Source organism: Aplidium turbinatum, chromosome 3 (assembly GCF_918807975.1).
Source record: "Aplidium turbinatum chromosome 3, kaAplTurb1.1, whole genome shotgun sequence".
NCBI classification, from domain to species: Eukaryota; Metazoa; Chordata; class Ascidiacea; order Aplousobranchia; family Polyclinidae; genus Aplidium; species Aplidium turbinatum.
In genome coordinates, this window is record NC_137474.1 from 20,131,090 (window position 1) to 20,154,931 (window position 23,842).

The 23,842-nt window shown below is 42.0% G+C and overlaps 1 protein-coding gene across 1 annotated transcript in view; it reads left to right on the forward strand.

The window, feature by feature from the left end:
* Positions 1-23,842, forward strand: part of LOC145767359 (rotatin-like) — a 72,710-nt gene that overhangs the window by 28,050 nt on the left and 20,818 nt on the right. Inside the window, 6 exon segments of the mRNA XM_082579169.1 lie at positions 5,179-5,400; positions 10,312-10,518; positions 13,686-13,836; positions 14,641-14,812; positions 14,894-15,077; positions 15,554-15,758. Of these exon segments, the coding sequence (XP_082435295.1) occupies positions 5,179-5,400; positions 10,312-10,518; positions 13,686-13,836; positions 14,641-14,812; positions 14,894-15,077; positions 15,554-15,758 (1,141 nt within the window).

Below are 23,842 nucleotides of genomic sequence, written 5' to 3' on the forward strand. Positions count from 1 at the left end.
CACAAGGCTGAGCACTCACCAGCACAGCGAGCTGCCGCGACCCGCCAACCACAACGGTGCAGCTTCCACACTAGCCATTTCAATTCTTGCTACAAAACGGCTGCCGAGAAACATATAGTTGATTGGATGGTCTAAATGGCTAGCGTAGAAGCTACACCATTATGGCCAGCGAATCGCAACAGCCCGCCGCACCAGTGAGCGCCCAGCCCCGCGCCAACAGCAGGGAAGGACACTCCCACCCCCACAATGCGGCCGCCATCCCAGGCGCAACAAGACCACTTATTGATTAGTTCAGTGAGGATTCGCAGTCCCACCGCCCCCACCCAATCCACCACGACATTGTTCAAGCCTGGTGAGTCCACCACAACGAAAGGTGGAAACCAAATCACAAACTGACAGAACCAGTCCACCAAAAATAACCAAGCCACACGGGTCCCTCAAACGTCCAGCAACGCAAAAATGATGCAAAACTACACATTTCTGCTACCTGGGTAGTCTTGGCCTGGTTTTATCCTCTGCTGAGAGTAACGAACTCCCACAGCCACAGTTATCACCACTTGCTGCTGACAAGTCAAAGAACATCTATGTCTTTTGATGTTGCCTATTTGCGTTGCATTTTTGTGGTTTTTTTTATAGTGATACTTGCTCTTCGCTATTTCTGTTACGTTTAGATGATGTCACGTTATTATGCCGATTTGAGATATAATAATTTAATTCATGACGTTGTATGGATGAAAAACTTTTACAAGTTTTATACTCTGCTGAGAGTAAAAAAGAAACACAAATGATAAATATTGGAGAAATTGAGTCTCCTTCACAACTTAAAGAATCGAACAACACAAAACTGCTGAAACAAAACCTTTTGTTTGAGTGAAAGAATTACTGTAAGCAAACAATGCCAAAAGGTGCGCGCATGAAGTCATGGAAGTGCGAGGTATCAAAAATTTGAACAGGTTGTTATTTTTCTACTTCAATGTGACGTTAGTTACTACTTTAAAAAATCTATATCCTTGCTTAACTGCAGAAAATCCGCAGCAAACGTCTTTTTTTTACATGTTTAGTATCGGTCTCAGTATCGGCCAAATTTTGCCGATACCGATGCCGATACCGATACTCAAAAAATGGCCGATATCACCGATGCCGATACCGATATATCGGTAATTTTTAATTTTAATGCGCATGTTTGGCATTTAGTTGTTGTTAGTCCAGGTTTGCGTAAGCGAAAGCTTTGTCAATAAATTATTCAAGTTTCCAAACATGACTGAGTTCACTTTTAGTGAGTCAAATAATAACTACACTACACATCAGTAAAAAATATAGCTTAGCTCATATTCAAGCGGGTGGTAGGCTTGAGTAAAGAGTAACTTAGTTTTCCGTCAAAACCCCGACTAGGTTTAATAACGAGCAAAGTCGCGTCATTATGCTTGCAAGTTGTAGTCAGGGTTCATATGCCCTATAGAAATGCATTCATGTAGTAGAGCGTTGTCTCATACGAACTCGCCACACGACCAATCCATCCCGACTAGAAGTAATTGCGAAAGATAACAGATTAAGTAAGGTTCCATCTGGTTGCAACCTGTGTTCAAGATGCATAGCAAATGTCCTGTGGAGATGTGCTAATATCAAGAGTAGTAGAGCGTTGTCTCGCACCTCATCTCCACACGCGCATTAACAAAACAACATATTTTTCTGTTTACTGTAACATTTTGTGTGAAAACATTGCCCTACCTGCCAAGCTGATACAATCTGCAGACTTTACTAGGAATAGCACCTAAATGAACGGGCGCCACAGTGCTCAGCACCTAAATATCCAGACGCCACGGTGTGCGCGCCTATCTGACCGGCGCCTAACTGTCTGCGCCTAAAAGACGTGGACCCAAATTTGGCTTGTGTTTGAATGCTGATTTATCCGATCTGCTACTATTGGGAGAATCCGTTTCGGAGAATCCGATTCGGAAAAATCCGTATTCGGAGACAGCCTTTTTCGGAGAAAGCCTTTTTCGAAGAATGATAAAATCACAGCTGCATATGTATATATTGAAAGGAATTATCTTACAATAGAGAAATGAATGATAATTAATGAATGATCAGTGATCACCCAACTTTAAAGTTAGTTTTAACAATCTTGCTTTCTGTTGCTTAAGATTATGGTGTTTTTATAGCCTACTTGATAATTGCATACGATACGGTACCGTACTGTCACAATGGAAACTGCTCGTAAATTATGCAAACAGCAAACAAGTAACTTTTGAGCAAAATTTTACCTAAAAAATGAATTAAGACAATAGTATAATATTTTAAACATGTAGATGTGAGGATAAAAGAAGAGAGCTGAAGAACATATCACGGTACTTGACATAAATAGTCAGAAGACAAGCTGTCATGTTTCGATTAGGAGAAAGAAAAGTTGTCTCATAGTTATTTGACATCGATTGAATCATCTCCTTCGTTTTTGTATTGACTTGTTAAACTAGGAATTGGAATTTTCTAATAGTTTAGGATTCGAATATATTCTAAATTTGCATACAGACGGCGACGCAGGATACATGTCAATTTTATGTGAGCAAACATTTTAATTTAATAGTTCAAAAATAAATTTAGTTCGCTTTTTATTTTTTGCTAAATTTTAATTCAATTTATTTTCTTTTTTGGAATGCAAAAAAAAACGATATTCTGGAATAAAATACAAATCGGCTATTTTCCTATTTGGCTACAGTCCGATTCGGCTAGTTCCCTATTCGGCTACAGTTTTGAATTTTTGAACTTTATTCCACAATATCGTTTCTTTTGCATTCCGACAAAGAAAAATAAATTGAAATGAAATTTAGCGCAAAATGTTTGAACTATTAAATTGAAATGTTTGCTCACATAAAATCGACATGTATCCTATGTCACCGTCTATGCAAACTTAGAATATATTAGAATCCTCAACTATTACAAAATTCCAAATCCAACGACGCCTTCTGTTTAGTTAGAGAATGTTGTATTTTATTCCACAATATCGTTTCTTTTATAGTTGATATTATCGAAGCTTTAGATGAGTGGGGTTTAGACCTAACCACTAACCAGGGGCAACATAAATAGTTATTACAAGTGGTGTTTCAATGATAAAACACTTCACGAAAGAGATTTAGATCATTTAAACGGACTTAAAGAGTGCCGAAAGCGAAAAATAGCCTACGTTGCTCTTGCCCTTAAAACAGCAGCTGATCGCATGGCTTTCTCATACGGTATGGAAATTTCAAATAAGATGATAGAGTAACTTACGCTGCTGGAATAGTCACGTAACTATTCACTGCAATATTAAGTAAACCAGCTAAATTAGACACGCTGTTTTCAGCGAGGTCTTCCCGCTGTGAGATCAATTATGATTCAACAGAACGCATTGTTTTGTTCGCAATATGTGAGAATTAAGTTGAAAACCGATAAAAGAAAAGGTACTTATTGGTCTTGTCGGCAGATATTGCCTGCAATGACGACGTCTCTTACCGCTATTATCACCTAACTAACCTGACATCATTGTTTTATGCGACCGCTTAGGTTTGACATCGACTTCAACGATCATGGAATGTTACGTAATAAGAACGATTATATGCTACACGCAAAAATGAAAAAATTGATTTGTTAAAACAGCTCTTTCTGTTTTGTCTTGTGAGCTTTGCATATTGCTCAACAAGTGCATAAAGTTTAGAATTGACAAGAAATCATTAAAGGGGTACTAAAGGAAAAACCTGACTTGGCGATTTTCCACGTTCTTTGTGTTTAACATGCTACCATAAAACGATTTTCAATAAAATTTTGCCCCATTGCGGTCTGACCACCATTGTGGGCGTGCTTTTGTCAGAGCTTTCAAAATGAGATTGAGCCTGAGCAACGAAGCGTGCGACTGTGCAGTCTACGTCATAAAGGCTAGCAATCAATCGATCACGCAATAATTGTTACTGCGGGCGATTTGACTGTAGGCTATGTATGTATTTACATCAAAACAGCACATTTTAACATCAAAACAGCAGACAGTTTGCTCAAAACATCAGATTGGTAACGTGGCTTTTGTTATTGCTGGCCTTTATGACGTATTCTCGAGCAGTGTTTGCACGTTTTGGTCATTTTGAAAAAAATGAAAATAAATGAAACTCTGGACTTTGGGCCTTGCCAGCGCCATTGAAAACAAATTTTTTTCGGTAATTGTTTTTGAAATGTATTCTTGAATGTTCAGTTTACTCATTTTAATGCTTAATTCCGGTTTGAAATTTTCCTTTAGTATGCCTTTAAGTTTGAATTTTAAGTTCGAATCACTGGAAATAAACATATTCAAAACTTTTACTTTTCGACGTCGTTTCAAACTCCATAATCTACATCAACAATACAATGATTTTGCGGCAGTAAAAATGCATTCAATTTGAAAACTGCCAAGCTGGAGACAATAGCCTGTCCCGTGTATAGGTTGAACCTGTCTTTTTGAGGTGAAATTCACTTGCGAACATCTCGACTTATACTCGAGTATATACGGTATTCGATAAAAGACTGTAAAGACTTTCGATAAAAAACAGAAGAGAAAACACTTCGCCGTTGTTAACGCTTTGAAGGTACTGTAAGTAATTAGCAAAACGTGTGATACGAGGTTAATAAAACCGATAGCGGGTTTCCACTCTGCTTGAAATCATGATTTTTTTGCGTTTTATTTCGATAACTTCACCGTCTTGATCGTTGTTATTCACTTGCACGAAAAGGAAATGAATCGGCTTGTTTTCCAACTGTTCCAATTATGAGCTAACAATATCAAAATTTTTACTGCTAGGGTTACTGCATGCGTAAAACTAAATGTTTCAAGCAGCGGTTCTAATAAATTCGGTTTGCGACCTAGGTGTCAATATAAACAAGACACAAAGCTATTTTAATTGAGTAAAATAGCGTTATGGTTATGACATCATCACCTTTCTCGCCCCCTAAAGTTTTTTGAAAAGTTGGTGCCTATGATTGTGGAATAAAATGCAATTCAAAACTAGTTGAATAGGGAACTAGCCGAATTGGACTGTAGCCGAATAGGGAAATAACCGAATCGGACTAGCCGAATAGTAGCAGACCCTTTCTCTGAAAAAGGCTGTCTCCGAAATTGGCTATTCCGTATTTATCCCAGGTTGTTATGGTTCATGCCAACTCTAGTCTTCTTCCTCCCAGCAATCGCAGGTGAGGCTATTACTGGAGATTGTCGGTGACGTCTTGCTCTACCACTACCACCTCGATAATGAAGCAGTGGTTGGTTCTGGTAGCCAACCTGCCAATGGTGGTTGGCTGGCTAAGCAGTGGTCGAAGGGCGATGGCAGGATGCACAGGCTCGTTTATCAAACCATGGTTGAGTTCTTGCTCAACCTTATCCAAGCAGTGTTGCCCATAGATCAGGTAAGACTGAGGTGCTTTATCTTCATACAATGCATATTTCCGAAGCTTTGTTTAATTTGAAGCAACGTTAATTCGCATTGGTAAATTCTGCAATAGAAAATATCAGTCAAACTAAGGAATGTAATTGCTTGCAAAGGTAATCTTGCCAAATTGCATTGTTTACAAGTTTGTATGTGGAAACAATCTCCAAATGTGACTCTTGATGTTACTTCTTATCACTCCTCATCACCTCCTTTCAAAACATAAAAAGTTACAGCTTGCAGAGTTATTAGTTTTTTGATTAATAATGTAAAAGGCTGAATTAAATTAGGGCTGTAGAGTGTAGAGTCCGTCGAAATATGTCCGACCCCGACTCCTCGGTTAATCACTGGCCGACTCCGGTTTTAGTGTTGCCAGTTTTTTTTTAGATTTTGTCCTTTTTCGTTTTTTGAAATTTAATTTCACTTTAAGCTGTGGTTGAAATTAAAACGGCGACTTTCAAAAAAAAAAGCCCAAAAAAACCAAAACTTCAATTTTCGGATGAAGTTGTACAGCTCACTACTGAGAACAAGAAACAATATTTTGAAAAAAGATTGCAAACAAAATTTTTATTGTTTATCGTTTTTTATCAAGTCAGAGTCGTCCTTTTTTTAACGACTTCTACTCTGAAGACGTCAAAATCCTTCCGACTCCACAGCCCTGAATTTAAGCTTTACCCAATAACTTTTAAATGACTAACTTTGGCACTGAAAGACAACCCTGTGACACCTATCACAGCAAAACCTTCATATGCGGAATTCCCAGGCTAAGAGCTTCTGTTACAACATTCAGTTTATTGTTAAAGCGCCGACTTTCTGGATTAACTATCAGTATGAGCGTTTCAGCAACGCATTTTTTGGACAACTGTTAATTCAGCTGCAATATAGAGATGGAAGGTATAGAACTCGCAGCATGCGAAACTGCTAGAATTAAGCTTCCAAAGAGACATTTTCAAGCTGAGGATAAGAGTTCACTTTACAGCAGGGGTTCTTAATCTTTTTTGTCTTGTTTACCCCTTGCCGAATGAAAAAAGTAAAATTTACCTCCACCGTTTTGGTGACTCCTTGTGATGTCATCGTGTCCAGTCAACCATGCAAAGATATGCAACACATCCTTTTTTGTCTGGATTTACCTTGACAAATATCAAAAACAAGCTGTTTATTTGCCGAAGACACGATTGTTTGTGACTTCTTGACGGATTCCTGTGAAAAATAATGTCTACTCAAATGTCCTAAATAACAACAATAAAAGCACACAGGATTGTTTAAAAAGGCATACTAAAGGAAAATTTCAAACCGGAATTAAGCATTAAAATGAGTAAACTGAACATTCAAGAATACATTTCAAAAACAATTACCGAAAAAAATTTGTTTTCAATGGCGCTGGCAAGGCCCAAAGTCCAGAGTTTCATTTATTTTCATTTTTTTCAAAATGACCAAAACGTGCAAACACTGCTCGAGAATACGTCATAAAGGCCAGCAATAACAAAAGCCACGTTACCAATCTGATGTTTTGAGCAAACTGTCTGCTGTTTTGATGTTAAAATGTGCTGTTTTGATGTAAATACATACATAGCCTACAGTCAAATCGCCTGCAGTAACAATTATTGCGTGATCGGTTGATTGCTAGCCTTTATGACGTAGACTGCACAGTCGCACGCTTCGTTGCTCAGGCTCAATCTCATTTTGAAAGCTCTGACAAAAGCACGCCCACAATGGTGGTCAGACCGCAATGGGGCAAAATTTTATTGAAAATCGTTTTATGGTAGCATGTTAAACACAAAGAACGTGGAAAATCGCCAAGTCAGGTTTTTCCTTTAGTACCCCTTTAAGTGTTTTTTTTTTATTTAATAACTGACACGCAATTTCAACAGTCAATCAGTGAGACTTTTGTGCTTGCTTTCCATGAACATTTTGGAGATTCTTGGAACAGTCGTTGAAAGAGCTACTTGCATGTCGTCTTAGGGAACTAAGCCAGATCGATATTTTGTTTTAATACATAATAGTCAACAATGAAGAGAACCCTGCTTCACACAGATACGTAGTTGGAAAAGGTATAATAACTTCAAATGCACGCTTAGTCAGCGTAAGTACTTTTCGACTAACCACACGAAAACTTGGAAAAGTCACCATTGCACGATGAGAATCTGGAACAAAGTGTTGTTCAACATTGAAGATCAATCAAATCGTCTTTGCAAAGATCATCGTCAGCAATGCTTTCTAACTTGGCTTCGAAGGGATAAGTTATCCAAAGAGCAGTAGGTCTACTGTTAAAACTTTCACCTTCGAAGTAACCTTCAAAGTTCTTAAGGCAGCAAGGTGTTGGCATATTTCGACTTCGAGTTCAAAAATCTTGTTGCGACTTCTACTGACTTTCCAATCATCAAATGTTGAAAAATTTGCATAAATTCCTTTTTGAACTCTTCTACTCCACAGATCTAATTTTGTCTGAAAGCCCTGAATTTTATCATGTACATATATAATGGTAATACTTTTTTCTTTCATTTGCATATTCAGCTGGTTCAAACTTGAAAAAATGTCTGTCAAGTAAGCCAATGCACCAATAAATTTGTTGTCTCCAAAGTGCTTACTCAACCGGGATTTGCGTTCTCGAAGAAAAATCTCGATTTCACCATGTAGTTCGAAAACTCGAGACAAAACAATGAAGTTTGCTTTAATTTATGATTCAGTAAATTTACCCCTTCGGTAGATAAATTTACCCCCAGGGGGCTGTCTCCGAAATGGGACATTCAGGGGGTATTTACCCCCAGGGGGTAAATTTACCCCCGGTTAAGAACCCCTGCTTTACAGGGTTATCAATAGTTAACGTTACAAGAAATCCAATTCAAAAACTGGCAAAGGAAGCGAACGTGGCTGATGGAACCATGTTCACAGTTCTCAAGAAAAATTTGAAGATGAGCCCATTCAAACACATGAAGAAACAGTTGCTAAATGCCAGGCCCAATACCATTGAGAAACATCTCTCAAGAGCCAGAATTCTGCTCTCACGCATTGAAGGAGGAGGCACACTGCCAAACCTTGTGTTCAGCAATGAGAGAAAATTTGATGTCCAACATCATTATAACAGTCAGAATGATCGTGTTTGGTCAAGAGATGGACATGGAACCCCGGGTAGTCACTTGGAGACAAAGGGCGGCATCAGTGATGGTGTGGGTCGCAGTCAACGAATCAGGAAGGAGTCCATTGATTTTTGTGAACCAAGGAGTGAAATTGAATCAGAAAACTACCGAAGTGATATTCTTGAGGGCTCATTGTTGCCTTGGGCAAAGAAACACTTCAAAAAACGTGATTGGTTATTCCAACAAGATTTTGCCCCTTCACATGGAGCTAAGAGAATACAAAACTGTCTTTCAGCCAATGTGCCGTTCTTTATTTCTAAGGAAGAATGGCCTCCTTCATCCCCAGACCTGAACCTCCTAGACTTTGGCATCTGGTCTTACCTGGAGAGCAAGGTTTCGACTAAACACCACCAAAGTTTGGAAGCACTGAAGGCTAATCTGAAAAAAGAATGAGTCAAAATACCTCAGAGTTATTCGTGACTCTTGCAGGTCCTTTTTGAAGCATCTTTGACACAAATGGCGGCAGTGACGTTCGGTGGCTTAAACCGTTGGGAAAGCAACTTGGAAATATGCTGCAGCAAGGTAGTAGGCACGAAGGGCGTAACCGTCGGGCGAAGCCCGAAGGCGTGTTGCCGAAGGCAAACACTTCCAGCGGGGAGTCTGGGGGCCTCCCCCAGAAATTTTTAAAAAACACTTCCAATTTGGTGCGCTCTGAGAGCATTTCCAAAACAAATCAAAAATAAAAATCTGTCAAATTGTGCTTCACCTATGTCGTGATCATACATCCATTTAATGTTTAGAAGTCATGAACAATCTTAATTTTAACAATGCAGGACCAAAATCCAATGTTAGACATGGAATAATAGTTGTCTAAATATTTAATTCGTCGTGAATGTTTATTCTCAGATATTCAGTTAGGCCTACACTACAAAAACTAACACTTAGGCTATGCTGTTTTCCACCATCTCAAATAAGCTACAATGTGACTAAATTTGGAGCTACCCAGTACTCGCCATCTTTTCGCCTTTATGATGCTGTGCTGTGTACCGTGACGAGAGACCATTCTGTGCGTATGACGAGTTAGTTTAGCAATTGTACGCATTGACGTCACTGGGAAAGCAACTCCAACCATAACACATCTGATTGGCTAAGCAGCTGGTGACGTTTTGCAAAACGAGTGAGGATTGGATAAAACGAAGGCGTTTTTTGACGTTTTTGAACGTGGGGAAAGCAACTTTGCAAGTTGATTTCCCTAGAGCGTCAGTGTTTGTTTCTGACAGGAGCGTTTGCGTTAATTGGCATTTATAGGCAAGACATGCGGTTTGGTGAGGACTTAGACTAGTCACAAGCGTTACGAGTAATTCTAGTCACGAACACAGTAATTTTCAAGTTAAAATAGACGTGATAAAAATAATAAGAAGTTAAACCTAGAATTCAGTCATTATATTTTGCATAGTTTTCGCTCAGGTAAGCACTGCTTTCTTTGCTTTCCCTCACCGATCGTCACTGAATGGTGGACACATTGAGTAAATTTGTTTTCCTCAATATTTATTGATTTGACAATAATATTATAATTATATGTTTATTACTCAAGAATTGTCTACCATTTGTTAAATACAGTTGTTTAAAGTTATAACATTAATTATTGGTGACCCTGTATTGCGACTTGCATGATGATGCTTCAGTCACGACCGGGCGGTGGCGGGTTTTACCACTTCATCTTTCTCACAAATTCATTTCCACTGTGAGATCACAGAGTAAATGTTGTCGCTGTTCAAAAGTACAAAGCTGATCTCCCAAGTAAACGATTCTAGGCGTCGCGGGAGGTGAAGAGCAGCTTATGCCGGGCATTGTTTGTCGTAGCGTCGGATGAGGCCCTGCGTACATCAACATGCGGCGAATATGAGCTGGCTTACCACTATTTGGAACAGTGCTGCGCTGAGAAAGTAGAAGCGATCAACCGGGTCAGGAAGTTGGCCAACTCGTTCGCTCACACTTACTCGTTCATGAAAGAATACAAAGTTATGGAGGTTCGTCAATGGCGTTTTGTTTTTTTAAGTTTAAGCAACTCCCGCCTTATAATGTTGATTTAAAATGGCTCTGCAATTCGTTTTTTACTCTTGTTTTATTTGTTTAATGGAGTACAATTGCTTTTCATGCATGTTTGCATGCTATTTTTAATTAGATTTTAACGTTCTGACCACTATTTTAAATCAGTCCTGTTACTCAACGCAACAAACAGTTTACCAGCCTCATTTTTGTAATCACAAATCGATTTCGTTAATATTGCATCGTCAGTATGATCTTGTCAAGTGCAAAAATAGTAATAAAATTCTTCTAAATCACTATCATTACTATTTTAGCACTTGACAAGATCATACTGAGGATGTTAGCAAAATCGATTTGTGATTACAAAAATGAGGCTGGTAAACTGTTTGTTGCATTGAGTAACAGGACTGATTTAATGATAAGAGACAGTCAACCGCCTCAAGTGGACAGTTTGCTGGGTTGGTTCACAAAAGCAGAAAAGTTTTATTAGTCACTATTTTAAATGTTCCATTCTTTAATATTTCTAAATTGTTGCCTAGGTTTTGCAATCAAAGTTTTACCAAACTTGTGCTGAAAACTTTTTTCTGTGAAGGAAGGCCCCGCCTCTCCATATCAATCAATTACTAATTGTATTCTTCACCATCTCTGACTTAGAAATATGAAAGTACAGGTTAACTGAATTGTTATAAAGTAATAAAGTTTGTTTTAGCTCGTACTAGTATTACCATTTGTTGCGTGAACAATGTATATAGCCTAGAAAACGAAAAATCTGCTACTATCTCTATCGTTTCTGAATAGTATGGCACTATGGCAGTACTTAAATGGATATTTCATTTCCAGGCAAACTGGGGTATTTGCACAGCTAACTTAAAACTAAACTAATTTATCTTCTGATCAACAGCCACACTTAAACTCTTGTACTTTATTTTCATTGTTTCTTGTTATGATTAATACTCGCATTTGTTGCAATAACGAAGTTCAACGAAATAAAATCATAACTTATTTTTACAATCCTTCCATCCCACCAGTGAGCATTGCAAGGAAATTCCTGAATGCGACTTAATCACCAACTCATCTGTGTCGTGTGCAGTGAGAGTATGACACCTTCTGCGACCTACCGGTGTGGCCATAGGCGCCGACTCCGGGGGAGCGGAGGGGCGGCGCCCCCCTGCAAATTATTTTTTAAAAAATCCTAAAGCAGATGTTTTTAAGTTCAAATTTGCGTTAGTTTGACCTTCATTGCGGATCGATCTCAATTAAAAGATCTACTTGTTGCAACAATAGCGCTGCTCCTAAGACAACAAAAGAAACAGAAGTACGGTAGCTGATAAACGCCAGCATGGTGCCGTTGAAGTATTGTAATAATGATTGAAAAACGTTTTTCTTGATTTCTTCCACTTTGTTTTTTCTTGGGAGTGTCAACAACGAGGTGCAGTTTGCTCAGTTTAGTCTACGCGTATTAAGAGCTAAAGTTCAAAGTGACCAGCATATAATTCGAAGTAGCCTACAGGCCTCGAAATTCGTTTTTGTTGACGGCAGACGAATGTGTCCGGTCTGAGCAGCTATCTCGGCGGACAAATCAAGTCTCACGGCGGACACACCAGTTTTAGCCGTCGATCGTCATGCTTAATCACTTTATCTTGATAATAATGTTTCGCCATTTCAGAACTATAACTACGGTTTTAGTAGGCTTCTTAAAAAATCAGTAAAGTCACTCTGAAAGGCTTTCATCAGACCAACGACTTGCACTTGAAGAGTCAAAGTGCCGTGCAGCTGGTCAATACGTCACATAAATAACTGATTAACTTCCCCCGAACGAGGTCGTGTGGCTTATTGCGTCACAATACTCTGGGCAGGAGTCGGAAAATTTCTACATCAACGCTACTATTTTTTGCTGAGCAAAGTTTCACAGGCTTTTTTCTTTAAGTTTATTTTTTCCACTATTTTTTGCGTGTCATGTGAGCGAAAGAGAATTTTCCTTGGATCTTTTCTTTTTTACTGTAATACCAAAACTTAAAGCAAGATGCAACAAAATTTGTTAAGTTTTGGTATTACAGTAAGAAAGAAAAGACACTTCATTACTTCAATAGCCTAAGAAAGAAAGTGTCATGTGAGCGAAAGAGAATTTTCCTTGGATCTTTTCTTTTTTACTGTAATACCAAAACTTAAAGCAAGATGCAACAAAATTTGTTAAGTTTTGGTATTACAGTAAGAAAGAAAAGACACTTCATTACTTCAATAGCCTAAGAAAGAAAGTTCAATAACCTACTCGCATAATCTAATTTAGTAACCAACCTTGCCGTATCAATATTACTCGGAGATCAAAGCCAGACGTTGTGACGTAAAACTTGAACTAAATTGCGCGTGGTTAGTGTAAAAGTACCTGTACTCGTATCGATTCTTAGCGAAGAATTCACCTTTGTTACGCTGATTCGATGTCATCAATCCTTGAAGCAACGTAAAAATCGAAAGTTTTCCTCCTTGAATGGAAGCTAAGGGATACAGTATTCACATTTTCTAGATGCGCGCTAGAATGCGCTGGAAAATATATTATTGCAATAATTGTTAGTGCTACGCAATGACGATTTGTATCGCTAGTTCCTGTGTTGTTTCTCAGCGGACAAATATGACCGATCTAGATGGTACTTCCCGCGGACATCACATGCTGTGACGGCGGACATGTCACCGTGAATTTCGAGGCCTGAGCCTACATTATAAAGCTTGGCGATATGCAATGGCAGATAGACGCAAACAAACATCAATGCTGACAAACAAACATCAGCATTTTGAATGTAAGCAATCAGTCGGCTAGAAAGTTTGCCCCCCCGCCAATTTTCAAAACCCGGCGCCTATGGGTGTGGCATGGAGGAACAGACAGTAGGCTACGTCATTAAATCCACCATTCACCCCATTGCTGTGATCAACAGCTGTCTTTAATCGCGTCTCTACGCATGTCCTGATGCAATTGTACTATGATGAGTGTCTTGTTGTTTGTGATGCTTGGTCGCCAGATGATGTGCTGGATAACTGGTCAGTGGAGGTACTTTGTGGTGGTGTCGTGCAGATTCATTCCTACATGAAACATTTTGAATGGTTTACTGTCAACACTCAACAGTGAATGTTTTTTTTCCATCACCAGGAGGCTGATGAGAGCACAGTTACACCTGACCTAATGGAACTTGTTGAGAGCAGCATAGACGGACTGCCTTACCATGCTGACTTCAATCACCTTCGACTTATTGTGAGAGCAATTTCAAAAGTATTCTTCGCATGCCGAGGCCAAGTTGAAGGTGAGGTTAAGTTTGTTTCATTGAATATCCTGTTACAAGGGTTCCTACTAACTCTTCATGGTCAGTTGCATATATAAATCGTTTATCTCGTATATAATATCTTATATATAATTCTGTGAGCAGGCAGAAGCTACCAACCACCCACCTGGCCGAATGGGGAGCATTCATTTGTTTTCCCACGTTACGAGCTACTTTTGTTGGCACTGTAGTTGCTTTATCAAACTTTGGTTACAACATCGAGCAATGCTGTTGGCTGCGCTTTTTCGACCGATAAAAAGAACAGGCTAAGAAACGAACCATGCAACATAACAATTCACAAGTGAAAGCAAACTTAATATTTGCTGCTTCATTTGTCGATTTTTGAATAAATTATTGGCATGGAGCAGCTGGCTTGGCTGAAAATAGGAGCAGCTGACGTGATGATTGCATATTTTTTGTTGCTTCTCTGTTGCATCTACTACCGTTCCACCACATTGTACTCGGTATGCAATGGCAATGTATGTTACCACAACAGAAGCACTTATTAACTTGCACTGCCTGTTACCTTCCTCTATTGCAAGTGCACCAACCCTGCAAGTGTGATTGCACCTTGATGGGGTTGGCTGAGTTTGGGTTTTGAGGTTAAATTTGTTTCAATTGTTTCTTTTACTTTTGGTTGAATGTGTAGGGCTCTGTGAGTAATGCGATGTTCACTTATTTTGGGGTTGCTGGACGCTGGTGTGGTGATGTGGTCACCACACCAGCGTCCAATCATACATTGAAAGCGGTCGATCTAGGGATCACTTGCTAATCATTTGCTTTCAGACATGAATGAGTTGCACGCATCATCTCGTCGTGTCTTGCTCCGTCTTCTCGCCCACCCCCTTCCTTCCATACGGCGTACTGTGTATGATGAATGCCTCCGGATCACCAGGGCTGCCATCAACGTCAATTCCGCTGCTGACCATGTGGAACACTCAGCAAGCAACATCGTCAGGTACGCCAGATGTGTGAAATCTATATAATAGTTTTCCATTACTCACTACAACTCCAGTGCATTATCATCATTTATCTGTAGATTCCTCCTAGACACCGAAGTGTTGTACGAGATTTGTTGCCATGGCCTGGCTGACTCTTCCCGTCTCGTATCCCATCCGGCATCAGAACTGATTGCTCTTCTGATCCAAGGTCGCATTCTAGTGGCAGTGGACGTGTGGGAGGATTTCTGTCTAGCGTTCAAACCGATCTTGCCGGTATTACAGGTATCATCGAGAATCATGTTTGTATCTGCATTCTTTTCATGGAATCAATGTTTTTCTTTTCTTGAACCTGTGGTGATGGGTCTCGGTTTTAATCTCTTGTCCACTGAGCTTTCGTCAAATACTTCACTGTGCATAAGCCTGCAGGTTCAGATGCAGATTGTACCGGCAAGTAACGTTTTTTCTCACGATTAGTCGTTGCCAGTCCTTCCAATTTTCGATCATGTTTCGTGAGTTGATGCTTTGGGAAATCCGATAATGTCGAACATGAAACCTTAATAAACTTGTTGCTGATTGTTTCCTGACAATATATTGGAGTGTCAACTGTCAATTCATCAAAAGTGATTTTAAATAAAAACGCAGTAGGCCTACTTGGTTTTGTTTTGATTAACTTTTTGTTGTCTTAATGAACTCTCGTTCAATAAATTGTTGTTCTGACTGTTGCTAACACTGCTTTTCATTTATGTCCAATTGTCCAGGCTTATACCGGTGAGACGGAAGTGCTTCAATCAGCAATCACTTTGTTTGTTTCTTTGGATGAACATCCTTTGGAGGAATGGGATGTTCATTTCATCAGAGCTAATCTCCGAGCTATGATGCTTAGACATCGCTCCTCAAGGAGTTCTGCTGCCTCCCAGCTCATGACTTCCCTCTGCAAAGATGACACGTTTCCTCGCATCACTGGTTGGTGGTTGTCCTATTGTGCAAGCCAATGTGGCTGATAAAATTATAATTATATGCGTGTTTTTGTATAACGTTGGAGCTTATCAATGTCTTGAAATGTCTTGCTTTCAGCGCTTTACAAACAGTGTCAGTGCAGCCGTTTAAAGACGCAAACAAGTACATTATTGCCCTCAATTCATTCCATTGCTGAGTGCCAAGCAGGAATAACTTTCAGTACCACATTTGAAAAAGTCTTTGTTATGACCCGTCAGTAGGATGTTGCAGTGTTGCACACACCCCAACTTTTTCTAAAACAGCTTAACTTTTTTGGTTTTGTTTAAATTTCATCAACGTTTGCCCCACCCACAGGAGCAGTTTTTGTGACCCATTTTGTAAAATATAACTTAACTCTTTAGCCACTAGTGGGCGCTGTGTAAAAGTTATATCATTAATAGAACTTTTGAAAAGTGCCCTGAACATTGAACAACTTGAAAAAAGTTTGCCCTGATTGGGTCTGCATCTGCATATATGGGCTTGTTAGTACTCATTTTTATCTCTACTGCCATTAGTGGCGAAAATAAAATTTACGTTTTTTGGCCACTTTTCAACCGTTTCGAACATAATTTAGCATAGCCCCCATTTATTGCGTGAGGGTTTTATTTTTGGCTTTATTGTTTATTGTAATACTACCACTAGAGGGCAGCAATTCAGAATTTCTTCATCAAAACTAGGGATTTGATTTACTAGAGTACGGTAATCTACTGTATGATATTACCTAGTATAACATTATAGCAGTGGTTCCCAACCTTATTGTTGTCCCGGACCCCTTTAGACAAATTATTAATTCTGCGGACCCCTACCTAAATTTTACCTGAAACTCAATTAACATACCATTGACTATTGCAAAGAATTTTATTTTCCCACGAGTCAGTTCAATCACAGTACTATTGACTATTGTAATAATTATGCCACTCAACTACTGTACGGTGTCATATTGCATTGCCTCTTGGACTCATGTGGCAAATATCAGGTTAAACAGTTGCTCAAATAAGAAAATGAATAAATTGTTCAAGAAATGTCAGCAGTATTTGAATATTAAGGTGACCAAAGTGCCATGCCGAAACTTTTTCAATGTAAGCAAATTTAATGAGATGGATGTTGTTACCTTTCCTGAACTAAACGACTGAACTGCTATTGAGTTTTTGACGATGCAACACGCATGTCATCTTCGACGTCCACTGTCCAGGCGATTTCGTTGTTGTTTTTATTGTAACAAGAGCTGAGAATCCTGCCTCGCAAAGGTTAAGTGGTTATGAATGGTAACAAAACAATAATAATCGCTTGCTTTGCCAAGAATGGTAGGTTTGCAGTTGTGAGCACCAAAATTCTTCCACAGTTTTTGAATGAAACTCAATGTGTAATAACTCTTTTGATCTCAAATCAATTAGGTCAGTAGGTTTACTGAGATCGTCATCGCTAATGTTGTTCGAGTCAAAAAGAAAAGGATTTCAAATCCATGTTTCAACTTTGTTCGGCAGGTGTTCTAAATTAAAATAACGTTGAAATGAGATTTGCAAGGTTTCAAGTGTGCGCAAAAGTTTTCTCGTATAGAGATCAAAAGAGTACATTCTCTTTGAGTTTCATCCATAAAAATAAGATCTTCTAACAATTCGTCAGAATTTCTTTGGGACTTGCTAGTAACGTTTTTGCTGCTAAGGCGTACCTGTGCAAGAAGCAATGGGTGACAACCACGCGAGGAGCTTCGTTTTTTACTAAAGCAGCAAATCCGGATTTGTTCCCGAGCATAGCTGGTGCTCTATCCGTGCATATAGAACAAAGTTTTTTTTCTTCTAATATTCATCAAGGTAGTCACGGACCCCTAAGGGGTCCGCAAACCCCAGGTTGGGAACCACTGCACTATGGTGATTTGATTGTACAGTATTATCTTTGCTTACTTTTTTACAAATTTGATACAATACTGTAATATCATTTCCATCTCTTAAACTTCTTCGTCGTATGAGCTGTTCTTCCGGACTATATGTTTGGGCATGATGTCATCAGCCACTCGACAGTCTCGTCATCCAGGGCCTTCAGTCCAAGCGTTCCATGTGGTGGTTGATGGATTGGGCAGTCATGGACGACATGATCTACTGTCTGGTCTGTGGCGCCACACTCGCATCCCGGTGAGGAAGCCAGGCCCCATCTGCACATGTCTGAACGAAAGTGACCGACGCCAGTTCGTAGGCGGTTAAGCCGTACCCACGCAAGTCGTGCGAGGAACATTCCCGGAGGGTGGGGATCGACGTCGGGTAGGAAATCACGGAGTCGGGAGGTGTTGTTTTGCCACTCCATGTTCCATGTGTAGTTCGTCCAGTGTGCCGCACTTATTCCAAGATCTTCAACATTGTTCAGAAGCTGTCGTGCGGTGGGTACAAATGGGCGTCTTGATTTCAGTCGCTGCTGTCCTCCAGGTAGGCGCTGGAGTGTACTGTGGAGGAGGTGGTCGGGGTCCAGTGCGCGACGAGCAAGGGAAATCATGGCTCCTTTACGGCGAAGCTCAGCAGGTTGGATGCCTGCAAGGATGGGAAGGCAGTCCGTTGGAGTGGGACGCAGGCATCCAGTCACAGTGCGTAGTGCATCATTGATGGCGGTGTCAATGTGGCGGGTGTGAGAGCTGCGGCACCACACTGGTGCGCAGTACTCAGCGGTAGAATGGACGAGGGCCAAGGTAGCTGTGCGAAGGGTTTTCGCATCAGCTCCCCAGCCGGAACCCGCCAGCCGCCTCAAAAGTGCAACGCGCGCAGATAGTTTTTTGCGCAGTGACTCCAGGTGTCGTCGGTACGTTAGTGACCTGTCCAGGGTTACGCCGAGGTAGGTGGGTTCGGCGCAGTAGGGGAGGTGTTCGTCATCGGTGGTAATGTTGATCTCACGTTTTGCTTCCTTGTTGTTTAGATGGAAGGCCGCCGACACTGTCTTTGCCTTGCTGAGCTGTAGCTTCCATTTCTGGAGATATGTTGATATAGTTGACATGTCCTGGCTTAGGTTCCTCTCCATTGACTGTCAATCTCCGGCTGGATGCAGGAGAGCCAGATCGTCTGCGTAAGCATACTTCCTGGAGATGGTGTCAGGCAGGTCATAGATGTAAGTGTTAAAAAGCTGCAGTTTTGCACAAGTTCCATAATCATATGGACCATGTGCCTGTCAGGAAGGAGACGGAGTAGTTTGCAGGTAAGGCCGCTGTGCCATACAGTGTCGTAGGCAGCCGTGAGATCGACAAACACGGCGCCAGCCTTCTTTTTTGCCGAGAAGCTGTCCTCGATGTCTTGGGTCATCAGAGTGACCTGGTCTACGGTTGATCTTCCGTGGCGAAAGCCGGCTTGTTCCCGAGGGAGCTGAGGGTCTATTGTCGGTTCGACACGGGCGTAGATAAGTCTCTCGAGTATCTTGAAAGGGATACAGAGCAGAGAGATGGGGCGGTAGCTCTTCGGATCCCCTGGGGGCTTCTTCGGCTTTGGGACTGCAACCACTAGGGCTCTTTTCCAGATTCTTGGGATGCGCAGGTGACGCAAGCAGCAGGAAAGGAAGTCTTTTAACCAGGACCTCACAGAGGGGGCAGCTTGGAGTATTAGTTCCGGGCATAGGTGGTCAAGGCCCGGGGATTTGCCTGGCTTTAGGTGTTGGAGGGCGGAGGCAAATTCTTCTGGGGTAAACTCACCAGAGATGTTGCCCTCGACAGGTGTTGGGACCTTCCAGAGGTCCATCATTTCCTTAAGGACGGACTTGTCTGATTCACGGTCTCTCGTTCTGTGCACTCCATTTTTCACAAGTTGTGAGGCGATGGCATTTGCTGAAATGGGGCATTGGCGACGAGAGGCACGTGATCTGCCAGTGAGGTTGTTGAGTGTACTCCATGCTGTGCGGCTGGAGTGCGTGAAGTCGATTGAGTCTATGGCTTCTGTCCAGCGCTTCTTCCTCTTTGAATCCAGTCTTGCCAACAGGGCTGTTGCTGAGTTGGTGGTGGCGGTGCCCTGGGGGGAACGGAGGAAGTCGCGGTAGAGCCTGTCGCACTCCACATCCCAGCAAGGTATATAGTTTTTCCGTCGACCTCGCGGGATGGAGTCTTTTGCCGCAGATATGATTGCATCACAGAAGTCCTGGTAGGCTTCATCCACTTTGATGGTGTGTGGGGATGGGAGATACTGCGTAGCTTCGTTTGTGAGGAAGCTGTAGTATTCCCAATCGGCCTTTCTGAAGTTCCATCGCTTGACAGGCTTGCTCGGAATAGGTGTGGCAAGCAAGGGGGCTGTGATTAGCGAGGGTCGGTGTTGAGACCTTGGGAACTTCTCTAGCACACGTCTGTCCGGCTGGCGATCATCGGGGTCATCACTTGCGAAAGCCAGGTCTGGGTTCGTGCCAGTGTTCCAACGACCGGAGTGGAAGCTCGGTGCGCCCTTAGGATCGTATAAGAGGGCGAGGTTGTTGTTGGTTGCCCAAGCGGCCAGACTTTCTCCGTCGTTGTTGATGGAGTTGTAGCCCCAGTCAGTGTGGTGGCAGTTAAAATCGCCAGCGTAGAGGCTGGGGTGGGGGAACACTGGGATGGCTGTTGATGTTATCCGCGAAGGTGGGGGCTTGTAGACATTGATGATGTTGTAGCCTGCTACATCTACACAAAGCCACTCGATCTCCGATTGAGCTTGGGATTGGTCAACCAAGGACCAGCTCAGCCGATGGACAAACGTGGCGAGGCCGTGTTTCCTGCTGCAGGTTGCGCCTGCGAGTGTGAAGTTGGTTATTACCAACTTATCCACAGATGTACAGTGAGTCTCCTGGAGGAGGATGATGAGGGCTTGATGCTTGGTGGCCAGGTGCTCGATGATGTTGAGCTTGCTGGCCGTGATGCCCTCGGTGTTCAGCTGCAGTACGGTGGGTCGTCGGTACTTTTCGACAGTGCGAGCACTGCCGTGCCCTGAAAAGGGCATTTCCCTACCCACCCTGCGCTGAACAGTCTCATTAGCTCTTGTTTGGCAAGCTTCGTTTCGCATACGTATTTTGTATAATTTCGTATGTTACTGACGGGGGGGACCACGTGAAGGTGCTCATCTTTTAAACTGAACTCACCCCATGAAAGGTAATAAAATTGCATGTATCCAATCTTCCAAAAAGATAATGCAATCGATCATAATCTTTCAAACATTTGGAAAGAAGATAAAATTTTTGTTTGTTACTTCTTAAACTATGATTCAGTCAATATACTTTACAATATACTAAATATTTGTCTGAATGTCTATGAAAAGATAGAAGTTTTGTAATTTTTGAAAATAAGACAAAATAAGGACTCAAGCCAGAAGGGTCCACGTCTTTTAGGCGCAGACAGTTAGGCGCCCGTCAAATAGGCGCGCACACTGTGGCGTCAGGATATATAGGCACAAAGCACTGTGGCGCCCTGTCATTTAGGTGCTATTCCTAGTAAAGTCTGCAGATTATATCAGCTTGGCAGGTAGGGCAATGCTTTTCACACAAAATGTTATATTGAACAGAAAAACATGTTGTTTTGTTAATGCGCGACTGCTCGTGCATTTATTTGTTGTTAGTCATGGCTTCATTGAGTAAAGCTGCTTTATCTGGCAATGCTTTTCACACAAAATGTTATATTGAACAGAAAATATGTTTTTTTTAATGCGCGTGTTCGGATTTATTTGTTGTTAGTCCAGGTTTGCGTCGGTGGATAAAGCTGCTCATGCCATATTACCTGGTTAGTTGTAGTATCCCTGTGAATTCGAACTTTGCATCCCTCGTTTCGACTAACACAACGCCAAAACTTCTTAATTTTATCGACACTCATTTTTTCAAATGTATACATGAAGCCATCAACAGCAATTTTTTCACAATTACGTTAAGTTGAAATAGTCGAAGCTGGAGCTGCCATATTAATCTTTGCTTCATGATGTAGCAAACTTACCAAACTTTTCGGTGCACAAATGAAGTGCTCAGATCCAATATCGGCTTATATGCAGGGCAATTAGAGCAGTAGACTACCTGATCTCCACAGGACATGTACTTCTGGAGTAGAAGTTGCTGGTTTAAAGACGCAGCTTTGTGCAATCTGTTACCTTTAATAATTACTTCTACTCGGGATGGATTGGTCCTGTAGCGAGTACGTATGAGACAATGCTCTACTAGTACATGAATCCATTTCTATAGGGCATATGAACCCTGGCTACAAGTTGCAAGCATAATGGTGAGACTTTGCTCGTTATTAATCCTAGTCGGGGTTTTGAAAGAAAACTAAGTTCTCTTCACTCAAGCCTACCACCCGCTTGAATATAGGCTATGGTATATTTTTTTCTGATGTTTAGTGTAGCTATTGTTTGACTTAACTAAAAGTGAACTCAGTCATATTCGGAAACGTGAATTATTTATTGATAAAGCTTTCGCCGACGCAAACCTGGACTAACAACAAATAAATGCCGAACACGCGCATTCGTTGTCGTCATGTGAGTGCCTGGGGCCGAGGGTCTATCCTTTTACCACCCCAGATTCACGTTGTTCCCGGACTACACTGGAAGGCTAGTAGAGAGCAGCCAGTCTTTGGTTTCATCATCCATGACACGCAGACCTTCCACTCCGTTAGGTGGCTTGAAGATGAAGCAGTCATTGATGATGTGATCTGCGGTCTGTTCCTCGGCACCACATTTACAGGAGGAGGAACTGGAAGAGGCCATTCCCCTTTGGCGCATGGTTGAGCGGAAAAGCCCGACGCCTGTACGGAGACGGTTGAGGCGCACCCATGCCTGTCTTGGTAGTGTTAGACCGATGGGGTGTGTGTCGGCGTCGGAGATGAACGAATGGAGTCTGGTGGCGCTTGACTTCCATGCAGAACTCCATTTATGGTCCGCCCAAGCAGCCGCAGAGATGTCTTGTACATCAGCTTCGTTGATCAGAAGTTGAGCGGCTGGCACGAATGGGTGTCTTGATTTCAGTCGACGGGGTGCTCGTTTGGGAGAGCAGAGATCCTGTAGTGGAGAAGGTGGTTAGGCTCCAGTGCCCGTCGACCGAGGGACAGAGTAGCTTCTTCGCGACGAAGCTCAGCGGCTTGGATGCCAGCGAGAATGGAGAGATTGTCCAATGGTGTGGGACGCAGCCATCTGGTCACTGTGCGCAGGGCGCTGTTTATGGCAGTGTCGATGTTATGGCAGTGAGCACTGCGGCACCAAACAGGTGCACAGTACTCTGCTGAGGAGTAGACAAGGGCTAAGGCTGCTTTATGCAAGTGTCAGACCTCGCCCCCCCATCTAGAGCCTGCCAGGCGCTTGAGTAGCGCAGCGCGGGATGTGAGTTTCTTGCGCAGTGACACCAAATGGTAGTGGTATGTGAGCGATCTGTCCAGTGTCACCCCAAGATACCTTGGTTCGGGGCAGAAGGACAGAGATTTTCCGTTGTTCTGGACATGTAGCTCACGATCAGCTTCCCGATTATGGAGGTGGAAAGCTGCTGCCACAATTTTGGTTTCGCTGAGTCTCAGTCGCCAGTTCTGGAGATAGGCTGAGAGAGTTTTCATGTCCTGGCTCAAGGTTTCTTCTAGATTTTCCCACGACGTTGTGGAGTGAAGAATTGCCAGGTCGTCCGCATAAGCATATTTTGCAGAGACCGTAGTTGGCAGGTCGTGTGTGTAGATGTTGAAAAGAAGTGGAGCCAGGACCGATCCCTGTGGGACGCCATTTTTCAGGCGTATCAGTCTGCTTCGCCGTGAGCTACCGGTGGTGAGGGTGAAGCTTCGATTCCTGACAAGTTCCATAATCATTTGAGCCATATGTCGGTCAGGAAGCAGGCGAAGCAGCTTGCAAGTAAGGCCGCGATGTCATACAATGTCATAGGCAGCTGTAAGATCTAGAAAGACAGCGCCGGTCTTCTTTTTTGCCTCAAAGCAATCCTCGATGTCTTGGGTTAAGAGTGTGACCTGATCTACGGTGGATTTTCTGCGTCGAAATCCAGCTTGCTCTTTTGGGAGGAGCGGTCGATGATTGGGTTGACGCGTGCGTAGATCAGTCTTTCGAGGATCTTGAAAGGAACACAGAGGACGGATATCGTACGATAACTCCTTGGGT